The following is a 19630-nucleotide window of genomic DNA, read 5'->3' as shown; positions in this document are numbered from 1 at the left end:
GCAGGAACAGAAGGATCTTGGGATTAATACTCCCATATGATGAAGATAATGGCTTAAGCATTTGCATGAATAACTAATTTATGACAAGGCAAAATCTTTCATCAAATTAGTGTTTCTCTGCACTCTCCTGGGCCATATCCCATTATGTTCTAAATCAGCACCATTTTTTGATTTTGTAGGGCAGTTACATAGGTATCTTCCTTTTCTATAGATTTTTACGTGAGAACTGATTGTTCATCTTCACACACATCACCTGTCTTGTTCTCTGATGACATGATCCAAGAAAAAGTAGCTTTTTCTGTTTAGAGGAGAAAAAGGAGTGAAGGTCCACTAAACAGATAGAAGAGGAAAGTAACGCTTACTTTGCAATTTACGGAGCACAGATAAAAATTGATAGCAGCAGTCCACAAGTTCAATGAAGTACAATGACTCAATGTTTAAGTTACACATAGGATTTATTGTTTTCTGTCATACAGAAATCAACTAAGAATCTTCAGTATGTAGCATGGAGAAGAAAGCTTGTGGGACTATGTAACTGTACAGAGATTCTGGAAACAGAAGACCATGTTCACAAGGAGTCATTTGGAAATATGGTTACTTGGGCCCCAGCTAATTATCTGGGTTTGAAAAGCAAGCAGGTGGAAAACATGCAAGCATTCAGTTTGAGAGCTTAACACCCTCCCAAATGCTGAGTGGTCAAAATATTCTAGGACTATAAAGCCATGGACTACAGGTAGTGACTCAAACTTTTCTCCAGATGCATCCTGTTACACATATATAGGAATTATCTTGATTACTAGAACACGATAATCCAGAAAGTAGAGATTGAAGTTTCCTTCTCTACCACAAAGATAGAGGAGGACATTTTGTTACAGGTAGGAGGTTTGACTTATAGGTGGGTCTCATGTTGACACACATGAAAATTACCTCATTCTATGAAGGTAACAAAAAGTTTTTATGCTACCTACACTGAATCTGGCATGTACATACGGTTTGTCCTATTTATACTGATCTTAAGCACATTGATATAATTCTACTGAGAGACAGGATGCCATGCCACACTCAAAAGAGGGTTATAAAAAAAGAAGTGAAGAACTAAAATGATTCCATTAAACACAAGTGTAAGAAAATCACACAAATGACTAAATAAGGATTACATAAATGAGGATGCTGTAGATTAAAGTAATTTGGTGAGATCAGTCTCAAAACTGGCTCATACAGTTAGAAAGTAAGTTATATGAGCCAAAATTTTTACTCGGGTTACCAGTCTTTCTGTTCAGACACTTAAAAATATCCTGATTTTTTATAAATGTAGATTGGATACCGCTCACTTATTTCAGTGGGAGTTGAGAAAAAGCCAAGTCACTTTTACTTGCATTCATAAATATAAAACCTGATGGGTTTTATACCACTTTTTTTACTACCTGGGCTCAGTCCCCAAATTTGCACGTGAGCCTCTGTTCAGGTTCACCAGAATATGCACTTACTCTAATTCTGTTAAGTCATCTTCTGTTAACATACAAAACCTATTTTGACCATCAATGTCCTTGTTAAATATATCTAGTTACTGAGTCAACCCCCCCCAAATACTGAGGCTTCAGTTACTGAAGATCTGATCAGTATTCATATTTTACTGTGCAATAGTGAAAGATCTTTTGTTGCATGTAATGCAAAAAGTTAGACTTTTTAGGACTTTGATTTCTCTAATGGAACAGTCTTCTGAGCTGGGAACTTCAGTGATAAATCAAGAACAGGGAAGCAACTTAATGGAATTCTGTTATTATTTCATACTTTAACTGTGTGCAGATGGTTCATCCGGATTAGAACCTCATTGACTACCAAATGAAACCACAAGTATGCACAGTGCCTGCCCCCAGTGCCAGTTCTATTACCCTTTCTGAAAAGTGAATGTTAACCTGAAAGCCAATCTACAAATGTTTGAGTGGATTTGTTCCCATGTTTGCAGAACTGTGGCCTAACTGACCACACAGTATTGATTGCAAAGCAAAGTATAAAAGGAGGGTCAAATGCAAGAAATAAACAGGTGTGTGTGCATGCATGGACTGTATAGCTTCTTCAGTTACTAGTTACCAAAGGTAAAAAAAAGAAATATTACCAAACCCAGTATTTTTCCCCAACTGATAGCCACTTTTTATATAAATCACTTTCCTCTGTTATAGGTTTAGTTTCCTTAAACATGCATAGTAGTTGTCAATAGGAAGCTTGGTTTTAAATTAGCCAAAGAATAGATTTGAGCTGTAATTTTTTTGCAAAATTGCACACATTAAAGCTTATTTTTCCAAAATAGCATATATAGCTTGTGTTCAAGAGATAGGGCTGAAAACCAGTATGGATTTTTCTGCAAGAGATGAATGCTTCTAATTATACTGGATTTCAAATCTAAAAGCCCATTTGCATGGAATCATCCATTTTAACAAAGCTGCTACTTCTCATTCTGTCTTTTGTCCTCAATTCCTGTGTCGTCCCGGCAAGAATATAATCTATCAACGTACAAATGTTAAATCATCCCAGTCATGAAATATTAACAGAATGCATACAATTATGACTCCTAAATTGAAGTCTTTCTAGCTGCAATTTGTCATGTCTACAATTGTACAATGTTATTAGTAGAGTAAAACTAGAAAACTATGAAATAGACATATTGGAAAAATAGCATTTCTAGTACATGCATTTAATATAGGTAAGCCCTGAACCTGCTTCAGCTGAGGTCAACAGGAGTTTTTCTTTTGACATTAGTGGAAGCAAAATAATGACTTCTTAAATGTCTTTGTTCTGAGCAACAGATGAACACATGATAGCAGTTCGTAATTCCTTCATGCAGAGGTTTAGATTTTCTGGAGCAAAGTGCAATAAGCATGCTGCTAATTATTTTCCAGATGGCAATAATATATATTCAAAGTTTTAAAATAGTCTCCTACAATCTGTACCTAGAACAGGTGCCTTAATTTTTCTTGTACATATTCCCTGAAAGAAACTGAGATAGACAATGCTAGGGGAACAGATCCTATGGACAGTCTTTGTGAGAAATATGGGAAGTTCTCTCGCCCACTAGTTCCTCCAAAATAATAATAAAATTTGCAAACTCAAAAATTCAGTGTAACTTTGAAATAATTTAAAACCTTAAAAAGTGTGGAATAAGATTATTAAACGTGTACAGTTCAGTCACATATCATCCAGAACTTAAAAATATTGCTAAGCAAGCCATATTCCTTGTACTTCATTACTAATCTTTTCCAACAATGCCAAAGTAGTTTTATTAGAATGAGAATATTTTTATCTCAAATAACTATTTCCCGTGAGCACCGTGTTCCTGCCTGCTGACTTTATTACTGTTTTACGTGCTATGGACCTTGATAAGGCCCTAATAACCTGATCTAACTTTGAACTTACCCCCTGCTTTTAGCAGGTTAGACTAGAGACCTTTGAAGGTCCCTTCAAGCCTGTGTTTTTCTGTAGTTCCATGGGTTTTCTGCAATTTTTCTGTAATTTTATTATTCTACAGCAAGTTTTTCTAAGAGGAAAAATGATGAATATATGGAGTGTCCTTTCCACTACCCCTATCATAAAAGCAGATGTTTGTTTTTTCTTACGCTCTTATCTGATCACTTGTGGTAGCAGCCCAGACTGCCTGCTGATCTCATTTCATGCATACTTAATCTCTCTTGATCTTCACTTTAGGTCTGTCTCCTCATCTCTTTTGCCACAGTATATAAATATGGTATAACCTTATGCCTTTAAAAAACAAACCAAAATGTATTGTTAACTAACTGACATGCTTTTCTAACTGTTCCCTGTCTCTTAATGACTAAGCTCAGTTTCCTTCCTGTAATTCTGTCATACTCTACCAAACAGGCATCTGTCTGCCTTTCATTCTGAGGAAGCCAATATCTCATTTTGATCACAGTCCCTAAGAACATGTTCTTAACCAGTCTCAAAACTGCTATTTTATACTCATCTTCTTGTGGGCCATATTCAGTGAAGCCAAATATAGTGCATTTTTCCTTATATCCTGTCATCTTCATTTGACTCCTGTCACCGTCTTTATGTCCTTTGCTTCCCTACTTGGTTTTTTTGAGGAGATCATTTGGAAGAACCTCCACTTTCCTCAGTTTCCTGTAAGGTTCCAAGTATTTGGGCCTCCATTTCCTCATCTTTTCCCTCCACAAAAGGTCTTTTGGTGATTTATTCCACAAATACTATTTTAGCTAGCATCTATATGTGAAAAACCTGCAGAATGGCTTCTCCATTCTAGACTAGACTCTTAATTTTCCAGGCAAAAAAGGTAATTATGCCTAGTGACATCACCCTTTGGAGGTCTAGCCTATTTTAAACTTAATGCATCCTTACACATAAAACATCCCTCCTTATTTTTCACTTTCATAACATGTCATTCAAGGTAGGCAAAACCAGGGTCATTATCTTAAACTCTGATTTCTGGGTCTTCTCTAAATTTCACTGATATTTCACTAAATTTCTTTTTACTACCTGTAGGATACAGACATCTTTACCCATTCACATAACAGTCTCATGTAAGCTGTCAGTATCACCTGTTGACTGCAACATTGTCTTCTCAGGCTTTGACAAAGCAATTTTACTGCTCTTACTCATTCAAAATACCACTGCAAAGGTAAATTCTTAAACATTATTTTGACTATGCCATCTTTTTCTTTAGTTTCTTCACTGTTTCATCAGATATATATACCTTGCCTTACTTTAGAGGTCACTCAGGACCTCTTAATCACTATTGACTTGCAGCCCATGACACTAGCTTTTGGTTGTTTATATATGAAGTTTTCAAACAAACCTTTGTCCATTCTCTCATGTTTTAGACAAGAGGCCAATACACTGGCAAAATCACTGTCAGGAAGCATGAGCAGGATTCCAGAGAACTCAGATGACTGATACTATTAAACAGATAGCCACCTACACTTGCTTGAAGTTTGAACATCCTCCTGAATAAGGAGGGACTACTAAACAAGGTCAAACAGGAGCAGAGTTTAGATGGCGCACAGGGCTGGTCAGGAATATAGATTCTTACAGCTCCCTTATTACCCACCCTCCAAATCTCACCCTCTGCTTTCCCCTTCTTGTAATGCATACAGAAGAAAAAAATGACAATATTTAAACTGATGGTGTGCTGAAACCATTGCTAATCAGCTAAACAAATATTGACACTCTCATTTTACTTTTCCATCCTTTCTTTTTTTTGTCTTTTGTCTTAACTTGGATTATAACCACTCTGTGGGAAGTCTTTGGTTTTGTTCTGTGTTTGTACAATGTCTAGCCAGTGGGATGCTGGGCTGATTAAGCCTCACAGGCACTCTGGTAACACGAATTAAAACCAACACCGCTTTCTATTCCTGCTATTTCTACAGAGACTATTTGGCTGTGTGAAGCTGAATTCTATGGCTGCATACGTACCAGCTGAACAATACACCAAATCTTAATCACTGGTCTACTGCAAAACTATTAACAGAATTGCAACAACATCATTGGGGACTTGAAGAGAGAAGCTAATTAAATTTTCATACAACTGGAAAAGTAAACAATTAAAAAACCCCTATATATGATTTTATTTCACATGACAAACATGGAACTTTGTGTGCCACTTTTCAGTGTTACTTTTTCAATTCAGTAAGAAGTTAAAAATCTGGGTAAAGCAAAAAATAGACAAAAGGAAGCCTTCTTTTGCTTTCTGTTACTTTTCCTAATCTTTTACCTTCTCCTTTCCATGATGTGATGTTGTTTAACATGTGAATGCCCACTACCAGAACATCATCAGGATTTTAAAGTTGATTAAACTTTGTTGTAAATAACTTTTACTTTAGTCTCTTACATAGAAATTGAGAAAACACCATTCCTCAAGCCTTCTGTGAGAGCTTCTATAGAGTTTCATCTTTTACTATGGCTAATACTATACTTCTTTCAGTTATCCAAAAGATTATCCACTATCGCTATACCTTGTAAACTTGAAGGTGAAAAAGAGGTTTTCTTGATGATTTATGCTTTTAAAGGTTCTTCTAACTCCCTCAATATGAAGACTGCGGTAAATACAGCATATTACATTTAAAATATTTTGAATTATAATATCTCAAACTATTTATGTTGCTAAAAGCTAAAAGACTAGGGGAAAGATTTTTATTATGAGACTGAACATCTTCCTTCCCTGAATTTAGAGTCCTGCTTCTGCATTGACACAGAGAGAAAGGAAGGCTTTTCTTTTTTTTTCCTGCCTTGATATTAAAGAATGACATAAAATTCTTCCTCCATTTATTTTTGGGAAAATAAAACATCACTTCTGTATCAGAAGTTCAACAAAGTGGCTTTGTAGATAAACTATTTTGCCTCAGAGCTCTTTATTATGTCAAGTCCAAAGATAAGACAAGCTGTAACTTGTTTAGTCATATGCTGGGGCACCTTCATACTTCCACAGAACTGAAGAGTTTCTGACTATGGATAAAAAGAAATGAAGCTTCTAAAGAAAATCAAGGTGCACTGTTGGAATTGTGCAAAAGCTTGCAAAACTGACCATATTATCAGTGGTTACAGTCAGCTTAAGTTGTGCTCTTATCTTAAATAGTTTTAACACAAACCCCCACCTGTTAGGAGCCTTTTACTGCCATATGGCACCCACCTCTGAAGGCACTTCTGTTAATGACTAAGAGATGGTAAAATACCTCCTGTTTAGATTTTAAGCTGTGTGAAAGACAAGCCTTACTATTTCCATAATGCAGATATCTTAGAGAGCCTAACCTTTACAGGGAAAAAACCCTATATGTTTCAGGAGGAGCTTGACTTGGTAAGAATTACAAATAGTTTCTTACTCCCTTCCTCCCCCATCAGATCAGAAAAGACAATAAACAGTCGTATCCACACCCAAATTAATAGCCAAAAGCAGCATAATGAGCACTACTGAATATATCCTATTTCACTCTTAGTCAGAAGAATAGTTATGTTGACATTTAGTCTCAATATAAAAGCTACACCAGAGGTATTAATGAAGATGCAAGAATCCCATTACCCCTCCAAAAATGTAGCATCTATGAGAACAAACAAAACAAAATTCCTGAGAATCTTGCTATGCCTCAGACAGCATCAGAAGGGTGCAAGTATAATGAATTGAAGCCTGAAGGCAATTCTAGTCAACATCAGACTTCTAATGTAACACTGACCATGACTTCAGACTGAGATATACTTCTGGAGATATCAGACATACTGTTTTTTAGAACAGGAGCAGCATTCTATCAACTCCTCTGAATTCATGCACTATGCCATTAAAAATATTTACTTAAATATGTGCATTTCCAAGAAAGAAACAGTGCTTTTCCTATAGCACAGACCCTCAGAAGTCTTATACTTAAAGGAAAGACAATTTAAAAAATTTATTGGAAAATTCTAAACAAAACAAACCAAATACAAAAATCAAATCTGGAAGAAACAGATGAAACAAGCTGCTCATATTAATCAGGCCCAAGGCAAATTCATATTGAAACGTTTTCTTTGAATGTAAGTATGTATTTCCATCATTTAAAGCAGTGTTGGCACACATCACCTTTCAACACAACCATTGTGAATCTTTATTGTTGTAAAATGAAGTCACCGTATAGAGATGGGGAAAGAAGAGAGGGCAATAGCTCTACTAATTGTGCAGTCATCTTTAAATTCTTGCTCAATGAGAGTATTAAATGTCAGAAAGGAAGATAAAAGGGAGAGTGGAAACTGAGATTTTTCTTTCATGTCATCTAATTTTTCTAACAATTCTAGAAAATACATGCTCAAAGTTCATTTTTAGAAAAGACAGACATGTAAGTCTTGAAAAATTCTTGTACTTGTGATTAAATCTAGATTATAAATTAACGTATTTACCTCATTATATCAGAAAGATTGCCTCAGTATCAAGAATTGCTTGTTCTTGACTGATGCAGTATTTCATTACTGTTTGGAAACAACTCATCAAAAATAGATTTGGGGAATGGGTTGGAGTTCAGCTGCAAACAGTTGATCACCTTAATGATGGGTTTCGAGTTCAAGAATTGTCCATTCCCCTTGAGGGGACGAACAGTCTTCAGATGAAAAGCTTGCCACTGTAATGCTTGCTGAAGAATCATCAAGTGGAGACATTAGTTCAGTCCACCTACTGAATGTGTCAACTTGTGATGTACCCTGAGGATTCGAACCATCTCGTGCCAGAAACAGTGTCTGATTGATAAGACATTGTGCTAAGTTAAGGTCTTCAGGAACAGAGTTTTTGAAACCTATATTTGAGTCCTGCTCAGATAACAATTGCCTGAGAAGAGTCCAGTCCTGTTCTGCAAACTGCTGATCTTCAAAATCCACATCTAGAACTGCTGTTTCTGAATCCATCCTCTGCTCAATTGCTTCTCCAACATCCATCTCATATATTGGAGAAAGGGTTTTTGAAGGCCGATGCTCATACATGCAGGTTTGTGCCATTGTGTCATAATCATCTATGTCTCCTGAAATAATTCACAATACTGTACAATGTAAAAATTGCAGATGATCCTCCCCTCAGGGCTGTGTAGAGCAAAATTTAACTCATTCAGGAAGGACAATCCAACCAGGTTAAAAAAGGGGGGGTGAAGGGTTATACAAAATTGACAAAATTTGAGGCATTTATTTCCTATGTAAAAAACAAAGTATGATTTATAAATTAAAGCAGCAATCACCACTGGTAATTAACAATAACCTCCATAATTAAGTTTCTGATACAGAAAATGACAATGTAAATATACACTTAATGCACATGAAATTTCTCATTTACTACATAAATTAAATTTAGACCAGGAGGTGCATGGAGGGAATTAATAGAGAATGATTACTGAATGGTGACTTAAGCTATGCCAGCTTAGAAGAGAATTAAAAACAAAATTGTTTATCCACAGGCTTATTTCTAAATTGCACATGCAAGGGCAGCTGCAGGCAAGGGCAAGCAAACTTAAAATAAAATAGTACAACTTTTAATGTCTTCTTGTTCTGTGGTCTGGCTGAACATAGATCATCATCAGCATTTCATTACTCTTGAATACACAATAGTTGTAATCAACACTATTGTATATTTTTGATGGGATAAAACAGACTGAATTATTGGTATAAAGAAGACAAAACACAAAACTAGACAAGTAGTTATCTAACTACATGAAACAAGTTAGAACTTCTCTGTATATAAGCATTAGTTCTAAGTATAATCTCTGTTTTAGGAAATAAGCTTTTACTGGTAAAATTTAGAATTTTAGACATATCAGCTCTAAATCAGAGTTCAAACCTGCTCCCACTGATGTATATGGCAAATATTCAGTTATATTCAGTGGGAGAAGGATCCAAGTTTGTGTATAATATATAAATAAATAAATACAACAATAATGCATATAGCTGTTTAGGTAAACAGTTCAGTGCGCTTTAGTTAAGGTTTTTACTTTAGTTATTGCACATCCCATTCAGACATACTATATGTTGTCAAGCAGACAAAACAAATACTAAGATTCCATCAAAAGCTGATGCTGTCAATGTTAGATTGGATCAAAAATAACTGAAGTACAGACAACTGCATCCAATCTTTCTTTTAGCATTACATAAAATCTCTTGTAGTGAAGTTTCTCATTGAACAGCAGGGTATTGACGGATATTTCAAACGGACAAGCATTCTCTACCCAAGTGAAATACTTAAAAATATTTAAATTTAATATAGTTTCAGCCAAAATTACTTCAGTTCAGGATTCAATCCCAGACAAATTGCCAAAGCTTTCCCTATTACTTTGTTTTTGAATGACTGAATGTTTCTATTTCTGTACATTACCTGGAAGTAAATCAGTATTAGCGCATTCAGTAGTTGCTGGTTGACTGTCTCTCACTTGACCTTCCTGAGTCAGTATCTGATTCTTACTGGCTTCTACAGGTTTTGCAGAGCTGCTCTTCTGCACATCAGAATTAGTTTCTCTCTGATGAAGATCCAAATGACATGGTCTTTCTTGAGATTTTGCATCATTGTCTAAGTATTTATTGCACTGGTGAAATTCACTAGCCACCTCGTTCTTCGTATTTACTTTTTGTTCTTCTCCTGTACATGGACTAGCTGCTGAATATACTTTCTCTGGGCAATTTTGTTCAGTCATTGAAGCACCTTGATTCTCCTTCCCTGGGATTTCAGTGCCATAAAGATGTAGGAGAGAACTTTCAGCTTTACCTGATCTATTGTCTCTATCCTTATGCTGTTTGCAGTCTAGGAATCCATCTTCAATTTCCAGTGAGTATCTTGAATAAAAAGTCTTTCCATGGTGCTCTTGAGAAACACTGTCAAATACTTCTGAAGGAGTAAGAGAATCTATTGAATGCTGATGTGAAGCGTGAGTTTCCACTTTATCATCAGATCCCAATTCTTCGCATTCATCTACTGAAAGTAAAACAGAACGTTTGAAATTTTTAGTTTTAGAAAACTCTTGACTTGCAGTATCATTTTCTGTTGCATCTTCAAAAGCTAAATTATCAATTCCTTGGAACTGTTGAGTAGGAACATTTGATGGAGGAAAGTTTTCTGCAACATTCTCTGCTTCAGATCTGTCATCTTCTGTTTCATCAGCAGAAGAAGAAACTTGGTCTGCTTCCTGAGTAAACTGTGCATTACCAAAAGTAGAACTTTTGCTTTCTCTAGTACTGGTCCTTGCACTTTCTTGATGGGACCAGATTTCGGGTCTTTTTCTTGGTATTTCATCATCACTCGTTGAATTAACACGGAAGAGATCAGAACCCTCTTTTTTCATTTTCACTTCTATTCTTAGGCTGCTGTCATAAATTTTTAATTCCTCAGGTGTACTTGTGTCACTGCTGCTTCTTCCAAGAAAATCGTGGCATAACATAGTGCTGCATTTAGAAATGCCTCTTTCATTGGATCCTTCATCATCCTGAGAGCCTCCAGCATCATAATCTTCTGATCTTGGTTTTATATCATCAGAGGATGTGGTTGCACTGCCAGTATCTGACTCAGGACTCTCTTTTGGATCTAGTGCACCAGTACTCCAGTGGTCCACAAAGGGAATTTCTGCATTTTCTTGGTTTTCTGGCATTTCTGTAGGATCTATAGGCTCTGTGTAACTAGGTGAACATTTTTCTGTTATTTGTTCTGTAGAACATTCCGAAACATCATCTAAATCTGCTGTAACTGATTTGTATTCAGTCAAGGCTGATGTATCATGCAGCTCGTCAGCTGTAAGAAATCCCTCCATATGAATCTGAGGAGATGTCTCATCCTCTTTATTGGTTATCGTTCTGGAAAAGCTTGGTAAAGCATTTTCACTGTAGTTAAGGTCTGTTTCAGAGTTTAATTTATTACTTTGCTTAGTACAGACTTCAGTTGCTTTTGAATGTTTCACCAGTTCTCCTGAAGCAGTAGCCTTTTGATTCGTTTCCTTGGAAAAGTCTGAGTATCCATCACTGGAAGACTGTGCATGACAGTGAAATTCAGCTGCATTATCATCTTTCTCTGTATCTTCAATCTGTTTAATTCCAGTCTGACCTCCACAGATTTGTCTTGCTTCCATTTCATTTTGCAGTGAAATGTGCAGTTTAGAAATAGTTTCTTCTGTAATTAGAGGAGAAGAAGATTCGGATTGTATTTTGTATTCCATGTTTTCAGAAGGATCTGATAATTTTTGTTTATTGGGTTGACAGGATGCCAGCAGTTTATCTTCATTGCTACTTTCCATCCCAGATGTTAAAGATTCACTTTGCTTTGCAGAATAGCATTCATTACTGTCATGAAGCTGACCTGCCACAGCATCAGCCATGTTTTTTTCAAGTTTCTGTCCTGAATTTCTGTGCTCAGAGGTGTGCACATTCTTCTGGACAACAGGAGATTCACTCCTTGAATATTTTTGGGCAGAGGACTGAGATTTTAATACAGATTGCCCAGCCATTTTTGGTTTTGGGTCTTTGTTATTCATCATCTCGGCATGCTTTGACGGAACCAAAGTTTTAGGTGTTACTTTTGCGGTGGCTTTTGCTACAGGTGTTTGTGACTGCTTAATGCTCCTCTTCTTGGCTGAAGGATGTTTTTCTGGGAGTGTTGTCTGAACCAGATGTTGCAACACATTCTTTTCTTCATTATGTTTTGGAGACATTCCTGATTTCAGTGAATTTGGTGATTCTCCCTGAGGTCCTGACAAACAGTAAAAAAAAAGACTATAAAGGTTGTATATGCTAGTCAAAGTATATTCACCAAATTTATGTTAGTGTTTGTTTATGTTGAGAAGCAAGTTACTCAACTTTTTATGTAACTTAGGGATTTAAGGCTTGTTAAAGAATTAAGAATTGATATCTTAAATAGTAGACAAAAATACCATCTTGCATTTACCTGCCATCTTTAAAACTAAAGCACTTCATAGACTATACGTAAAGGAATTACCTCAGCCTGTAACCGAAGTAGTAATGACTGGAGTAGAAAGCAGCAGCTATCTAGTAGTGCATAGAAGCACTGCACAGCAGCTTAGCACAGGAAGTGATGAGTACTGTATTCAATTTATATTGTAGAGGAAATGAAACTAGGCAGAAAATAATTACATTAGTTATAATGGGATTAGAATACCAGAATTAATGTCCCTGCTCAGTCAGAAAATACTGCCATATCTTTAATGACCACAAATTGACAGGACCTGTGTTTTCTGTACCATAATGCATTTAAGATAATGTAACTTGAATATTTTTTCTCCCCCCCCAGTAACTGCCAAGTCCAAATGGGATTAAAGAGAGCTCCATCCTTAACACTTTGTATCTTTAAAAAGCAGGGTTTCCTGTCTGTGGTCTACAATGTCATTTCCCACACTTGATATAAATAGCTGTTGAAATCAAGTGTTCCTTTGTGGGGTAGGTCAGTAACAGTAGTACTACTGCTAGGGGGGATCACCAAAAAAAGGGAGGTATGAGCTAACAGTTCATAAAGGAGTCTGCAGTCCAGATCTTTGATGCATATTATAAATGCTTGACCTACAGAATTTCTATTGAATTCAGTCATGGTTCCAAGTGCAGAAGTGCAGGGGATCAGCAAATAAAAGACTCTGCAAAGCAGATTAAACAAGGCGAAGAAAACAACTGGCAGTGAAGACCATCTTTTAAATATTTTGAAGTTGACACACATTCATTTGCATTTTACAGTTTAGGATTGTCACCAAAAGTGAAATATGGAAAACAAACAGAATTGTTCTGTAGATTTTGCCAAATGCTTGCATGAAAAAAGAAAAAAAAAAAAAAGAAAAAAAGACAAAGATTTGCATAACAATGGCAGACCATTTCATTGTGGTACGAAACTTTACCTTGGTTCTTGGGAGAATTGGTAGGTGTGTTTTGAGCCTTTTGCTGTGCTGCAGAATTGCTACTCACATTCACTTTTTTCTTCAGAACAGCTTGTACATTTTGTTCATTACACCCTTTTCCAGTTGATTTTTTTGTCAGACTGCAAAGAAATTACTATATCCATTATTTCCAAGCTTAAGATTTGGCAATGTTTAATTACATTTAAACAAGCAATATATGTGTTTTAATATGCATACATATATAAACATTGAAAATGCAACCTAAAAGGTATACTTTCTGAAAATAAAACCTGTATGTATGTATGTATTTTTGTAAATGACCCATTTCACAATTTCACAGTGCTTCAGCTGTCTTCCTGTCCAATTTAATCTAAGCTATCCCAGAAAGTTTAAAGTAAGTTTACAACACCTTGTGTAGTAATTAACTGTTCCAGTATGCAGAATTCTGAATGACGTATAACAATTTTAAAATTATTCTCATGGAACAATCAAACACAAAAGCCAAACCAATTTTATCTTTACAGCAATGTTTCCAATATCTAACTCAAATTGTTTTGCTAATAACATGTAATAGACAACCGTTCTCAGATTAAAAAGAACATGTTGACTTAACAGTAAGTTTAACAGTTCACCTGAAACTTTTTTCACAAACATATATACACACACACATACATACATGTAACACAGCATATTGGTTTGTAACATACCTGCTTGTTGTGACATTAGCCTCAAGCTCAGTCTTTTTTTTTTTGTTAGCGACTCCATTTGGTGTCTTCACAGATGGCTTTGTTTTTACTATTGTAAAGTAAATTCAAAGTTAATTATAAGGGGAAAGGCATTGCATATAAGTACTGAAAAAATTATAATATATGAAGATGGGCTATTGAAAACAACATAGATGCTAAACTTGTAAAACTTTTACCATTTTATATGGCTATCAGTTGATAATAAAATTAAGTCAGTTAATAGAGGAGAAATGTAATATTCTTATCTGAAGTTAATATTCATTTACAGGGGAAGAAGGTGACTCTCATCCATCTATAGATTTTTTTAAAGCTTCCCAGGCTGGCTTTCAGTGTATGACCAGCCTGGGACAAATGTTTAAAAAAAAAAAAAAAAAAAAAAAAAAGAAAAAAAGAATAAAAAAAAATTACCAGTCTGTTTTTTCCCTTCCTCTACCAGTTTATCCTCTTTGAGTTCCTCTGCCTGTTCACTGGCAGTCTGGATATCTATGTTTGAGTTTGCTGACTTGCTGGAAGTTCCTGCAACAGTCACTAAGGAGGGAGATTCCTTCCCTGTAGGTTTTTTCAACGGTTTTGTTTTGATCTGCACGCTTGATGTTACTGTCAGCACTTTAGGTCTGGCACCTGCAATTTTTCCTTCATGGTTCTTTAGTCCTTTGCCACTTCCGGAATTTTTTTGTCCACTTGCAGATGATGTCTTTTCTATATCTTGCTTGGTAAGCATGCTTTCAGCCTTCACATTTCCATTATTTTCTATTTTTGTCTTTATAACAGCTCTAGCCTTTGGTGAAGAGGCTTTTTCCCCAGGTTTTGAATCCTTAGTAATCTTCGAAACCATTTTTTTGCCATCTTTCCCTTTAACATCCTCATGCTTTGAAGCCTTATTAACAGTGTTTCTGTTGGTGCTGGACGTATGTCCAGATGCTCCTAATCCATCAGATTTCATTTTATCCTGATTAGTGGAAGAATCTCCCCAGCAATCTTTCTTGCTGTGTTCTGTCCAGGAAGTATTCCTTATAACAACAGATTCGGTAATAGATTTGTTTAGCTAGAAAAAAAAGCATCAGGGAAAAAAAACCAAACACAAAACAGAAGACATTTATAAAATCTATCCATAATCTTTCATTTCTGAAACACAGCTACTTTTAAAGTAGTACACGAATCCAAAGCAACAAGATTCAGCATAAATTAAAAAAAAAAAAAAATTTTAGCTCAGACTTCTGGCTTTCAAACATATAAAAGTACCAGAAATAACTAAAATGCCTAGTAAATCTCATGTGAAATACTGCTCTATATGGAGGATATAGAAATATCTAAGTAGAGTTTCACTTTTCCTTTGGACAAATTACTCTGTAATATTTATTTATATTATTAGTGTCTGCTGATGAGTTATATGTGCATATTTTCCAAAGAGGAATAAAGAATATGAATTATTACAAACAAACCCCCCCAAATTAATTTATAATACATGTGATGTTTTTAACCATTACCATTAGTGTACCCACCAGATAAATGACAACATTTATTCTCTCTCTCAGGTAAAGATATAAACTGAAACATCGAGAATTAAATGCATGAAATGGAAACTTTGAGATACCAGTGTCATTGCAACATATCCAAGACCATCAAATCATGTCAAACCCATACTGTTTTTCTACCAAATAGTAATGTAGTTTTGAGTGTGAGTCTCTGTAGAAGAGTTGTTGAGGACACTGAAAAATATTTTTTCAGGGCAGGGAGCGTAACAGACTCAGTGCTGTGGTGGCTTGTGATAATAGCAGAGATTCATTAGCTCAGTAGCAAACCATTTGCTCTGGGAAACAGATCAGATTCATTACGTAGCAACAGGGGAATGTGAGATTCTGAACACAAATTCCTGTCTTTTATTTGAGATTATCTGTTTGAAAATGTAGCAGAGCGTAGGCTGAGTCCTAAGATGTTTCCAGTAATGGACATTACTGATTCTGCAGAAATAACAGTTCATGAAAAAAAAAAATTTTTTTAAAAGCAAGTTCCATTAAGTAATACTAGAAATTAATATTTAATTTAAAACACATGATGAAAATAATTTTGTTTGCAAGCTTCTGAGTATTTTTAATGTTTGGATATAAATGTTTACCTGAGAACTACTGAATACAGGTTTTTTACCAAGTCTTCGGTCATCACCCTTGTCAAATGCAGCTGTAAAAGAAACAAGTGGTTTCTTTACTATTTAGCAGGAAAGAAGGGAGACAGAAAACAATCCAGCCTACTCAATTAACATAATCTGAAATCAGAAAGCAGTTCTTTGGGTCCTATAATTATTCTAGGAAGGCTAATTTTGGTGACATGGCAAATGTTAAGTGGAAATACATGGTTTTATGCTCAGAACAAAAAATGTGGTATCTGTAATGAGGTCACATGGCCATAAGCACATTGTTTAGCTGTTCTGTTTCCCCATTTCCATAGTAAGACACACTTTTGTTTATCCAAACTCAGCTCACTTAAAGCTTGCAGTGCACTGAGACCTTTGGAAGTGTACACAATTTACAAAAAAAAGAGACCTTCAGATTTAGAGTACTAATGACTTTTAAGTGATGTACTGTAATTTATAGAATATTTATTTATACTATTTAAAGACATTAATTACATTAAAGTAAATTACATTAGTTTTCAAAAGTGGTAAAGCCAGAAAATCTAAATGTACACAGTAAGATCATAGTGCCTCTTTATATAGCATGCAGCATAATGTCATGAGAGTTATCCCTGTGATTGTCATGTGGAATTTTCAGGCAGTGAATGCCCCCCCCCCCTTTTTTTTTGATGGGTCTACTCTGGAAGGGAAGCATTTTTCAATAAAGCCTTTAAATCAATTGCGCTTGTAGAATACAAAAAGGATATTTATAGACACTGTACAGACCCAGAATCGATAAGGTTTCATTTTTGTTTGTACTAATATTCCAGCTGGAAAAAGGTTTTCAAAAAGTGTATTAACAAATTTAAGCATTCCGTGCCTTATGTTGTGACATACTATTTATACATGGATACATTTTTTGTATGTGTAACACAAATAAAAATTCTGCTGAATTCTTATTGAAGATACTAAAAATAATTTTTATATAGGTCTGTAAAAATCACACAAAAGGTATGCTGAAAATGGCACCCCAGGGATCTAATCCTTTTTCTAGCAATGACTCTGCACATTAATACATACCAATATATTAAGACAAAATCCATACAAACTTGTGCCTAAGAAAACACAAGACACATTGTGAATGAAAAAACCCCACAATATCATCTGTCTTATTTTGGCATGTTTCCTCCTCTATTATAGCCTTCTAATTCTATATAGGTTAAACCTCTAGAAGATAAGCCACCACCAGAAATCTTTAAGATGAAAGTTGATTTAAGTTATCCCAGACATAATTCACCTGAAGATTAAAATCTGTCTACCAGTATTGTGTAATCATTTTGGCTGTAATTAAAAACAGATAATTTATGCAAACATTTCAGCCTGTCTGTTTACATATAAAATGTATGCTAGCTCAGAGTTATAATTTAATCTAAAAGAAAACAAAACAATTTCTGGCAAGATGGACTTTGGACAACTAAGGCACACCTTGGTCTTACATATTTTTTTGTATTGAACGCACTAGTGCAAAGCAGCCTAAACATTATTTACAATAAGGACATGATCATCCTAAAAATAAAACACCTCAAATAAAAATAAAAAAAAAAAAAAACACAAAAACCCCACACACTTGTTTCTAAAGACAGCTCCTGAGCTTCTGAAGGATTTTATAATCCAGAAAGAAATCATAAACCTGTTTTATACAGTAGCAGTGAAATGTTATTTGACTACATCCCTAAATCATGCTTAGAAAGACTGTCACTGCATCCTTCTCTTAGCATGTAACTGTAGAATAAAATTTTCATCTACCTATAGGCATAAACAATTTTATAACTATCATATCCTAGCTACTAATGTCTTTAACAAAAAGGACACCAAAATGTTTATTTCTCTTTTGAATCAAAAGTCATTTGATTTTAGAGAAGCCTTCAACACATTCTTTTATAACACTGTACTGTCAAAGCGAATATTCAACCATAACCCGAACTCCATCATCAGTTCCGCATCCTCAGAATACTTGCGTACTTCAAAACAAAGAAACATTCAGAACAAAACCTCCTTTTTCTTGGGAGTGCTGTCTGTTAAAATTTGGAGAGAACACTATGCAGCTCCTTAGGGGCTCTCTGCAGTAGCATACACAATATCACAATACCAATCAACTGTGAACTCAAGCTATCTGCATTTACTCACAGTGCATGAGATAAGCATTATGCAAGAGATAAGCAATATTTATACATTATGGAAAAAATAGTAAAGGATAGAAACTGAATTCATAGAACAGATAATCTGCTTTGTGCAAATTTAATTAATCCACAGTGCTTATCTCCTTAAAAATGAGACAGATAAGGTTTTTTAATCCTACTGCAGTATTTTCAATAATTTAGAGTAGCTGTAAATAAGAATAGAATAAATCTACATGGTTTTGGTTCCTATTACATACACTGCTAAAAAGAAAAAAAGGGGGAGAGTTTTCACAGAAAATGACTTGCTGATTTCCATGTTTGAAACAAGCTAAGCATGCTATCATGCTTGTATTCTAAAATACCACTTCAAAAACCTAGAGCATCACAAACATTGCTTTAATTTGTATCTGGCTCCACAATACCACCTACATTTTATCTACTAAACAAACTGCTAAAAAATTCTAATGCCATTTGATGCCAGACGTACCTGCTTGTATTTTATGTTGATGGTCTGGCCTCATCAGCTTCCAGCTTTCTGTGTGACGAACAGCATAAAAAGACTGAACCAGGAAGACCCAGAGCTTATCACGCAGAGCCTGGATCTTGCACGTAAAACCCTGTGTTCAAGTAACAAATCAGCAGCTGGCGAGGGGCATATTGTCATAGCAACCAGTCATTATTCCTTTCAGAATCTACTTACTCCCTAAGCTAGATCAATGATGTCATCACTTATATTTTATAATGGTCTGGTGGATGGAGATGCTGGTTTTGAAGGATTATTGCCCACCACAGTGATTTTTACAATACTTTAGAACCAAGGCATACTACAGCACTAGAAAACACCACACTGCTCTTTTTTCCCTTTTTTTTTTTTTTAAATGAACCCCATAATAGCTCTTTACTGTCAGCTGTGTCACAACAAGGTCAAATACTCTAGGGAAAAATAATGTATCTGATTAAATTTTCATTGCTTTAACCACGAAGATCTACAATAACACCAGATTGCAGTAATTCATTTTGCATTTATTTTTGATTCTTTGCTTGTAGCATCATTCTGGATTTTAATCAGTATGTCATGCTATTCATGAATTATCCCCAGCATTACAGTCAACCACAGCTTAAATATCATTATTTAGATTGTGCAGATATACATGCTATATTACACATATGGAGACTGACACCTCCCCCCAATCCGAAAAACCAGACCCTAGATTAAGAGGCAGTCCTTGCTTCAGAGGACAGTCTTAAACAAAA

At 35.3% G+C, this 19630-nt stretch overlaps 1 protein-coding gene across 2 annotated transcripts in view; it reads right to left on the bottom strand.

Moving 5' to 3' along the window:
• Positions 1–436: 436 nt before the first annotated feature.
• Positions 437–19630, bottom strand: part of BTBD8 (BTB domain containing 8) — a 44280-nt gene continuing 25086 nt past the window's right edge. For both annotated transcript variants that reach the window (XM_069789223.1, XM_069789224.1), the window contains exons 12-18: positions 18864–18993; positions 16203–16264; positions 14495–15131; positions 14048–14135; positions 13341–13480; positions 9836–12190; positions 437–8498 (exon numbers count right to left, since the gene is read on the bottom strand). In XM_069789223.1, coding sequence (XP_069645324.1) covers positions 8029–8498; positions 9836–12190; positions 13341–13480; positions 14048–14135; positions 14495–15131; positions 16203–16264; positions 18864–18993 — 3882 coding nt within the window. In that variant the 3' untranslated portion in view covers positions 437–8028. The remainder of the gene's footprint in view (positions 8499–9835; positions 12191–13340; positions 13481–14047; positions 14136–14494; positions 15132–16202; positions 16265–18863; positions 18994–19630) is intronic.

The sequence above is a fragment of the Haliaeetus albicilla genome, chromosome 8 (assembly GCF_947461875.1).
Source record: "Haliaeetus albicilla chromosome 8, bHalAlb1.1, whole genome shotgun sequence".
NCBI classification, from domain to species: domain Eukaryota; kingdom Metazoa; phylum Chordata; class Aves; order Accipitriformes; family Accipitridae; genus Haliaeetus; species Haliaeetus albicilla.
The sequence above is the reverse complement of the archived record's forward strand: the minus strand, read 5'-3'. Positions and strand labels throughout refer to the sequence as shown.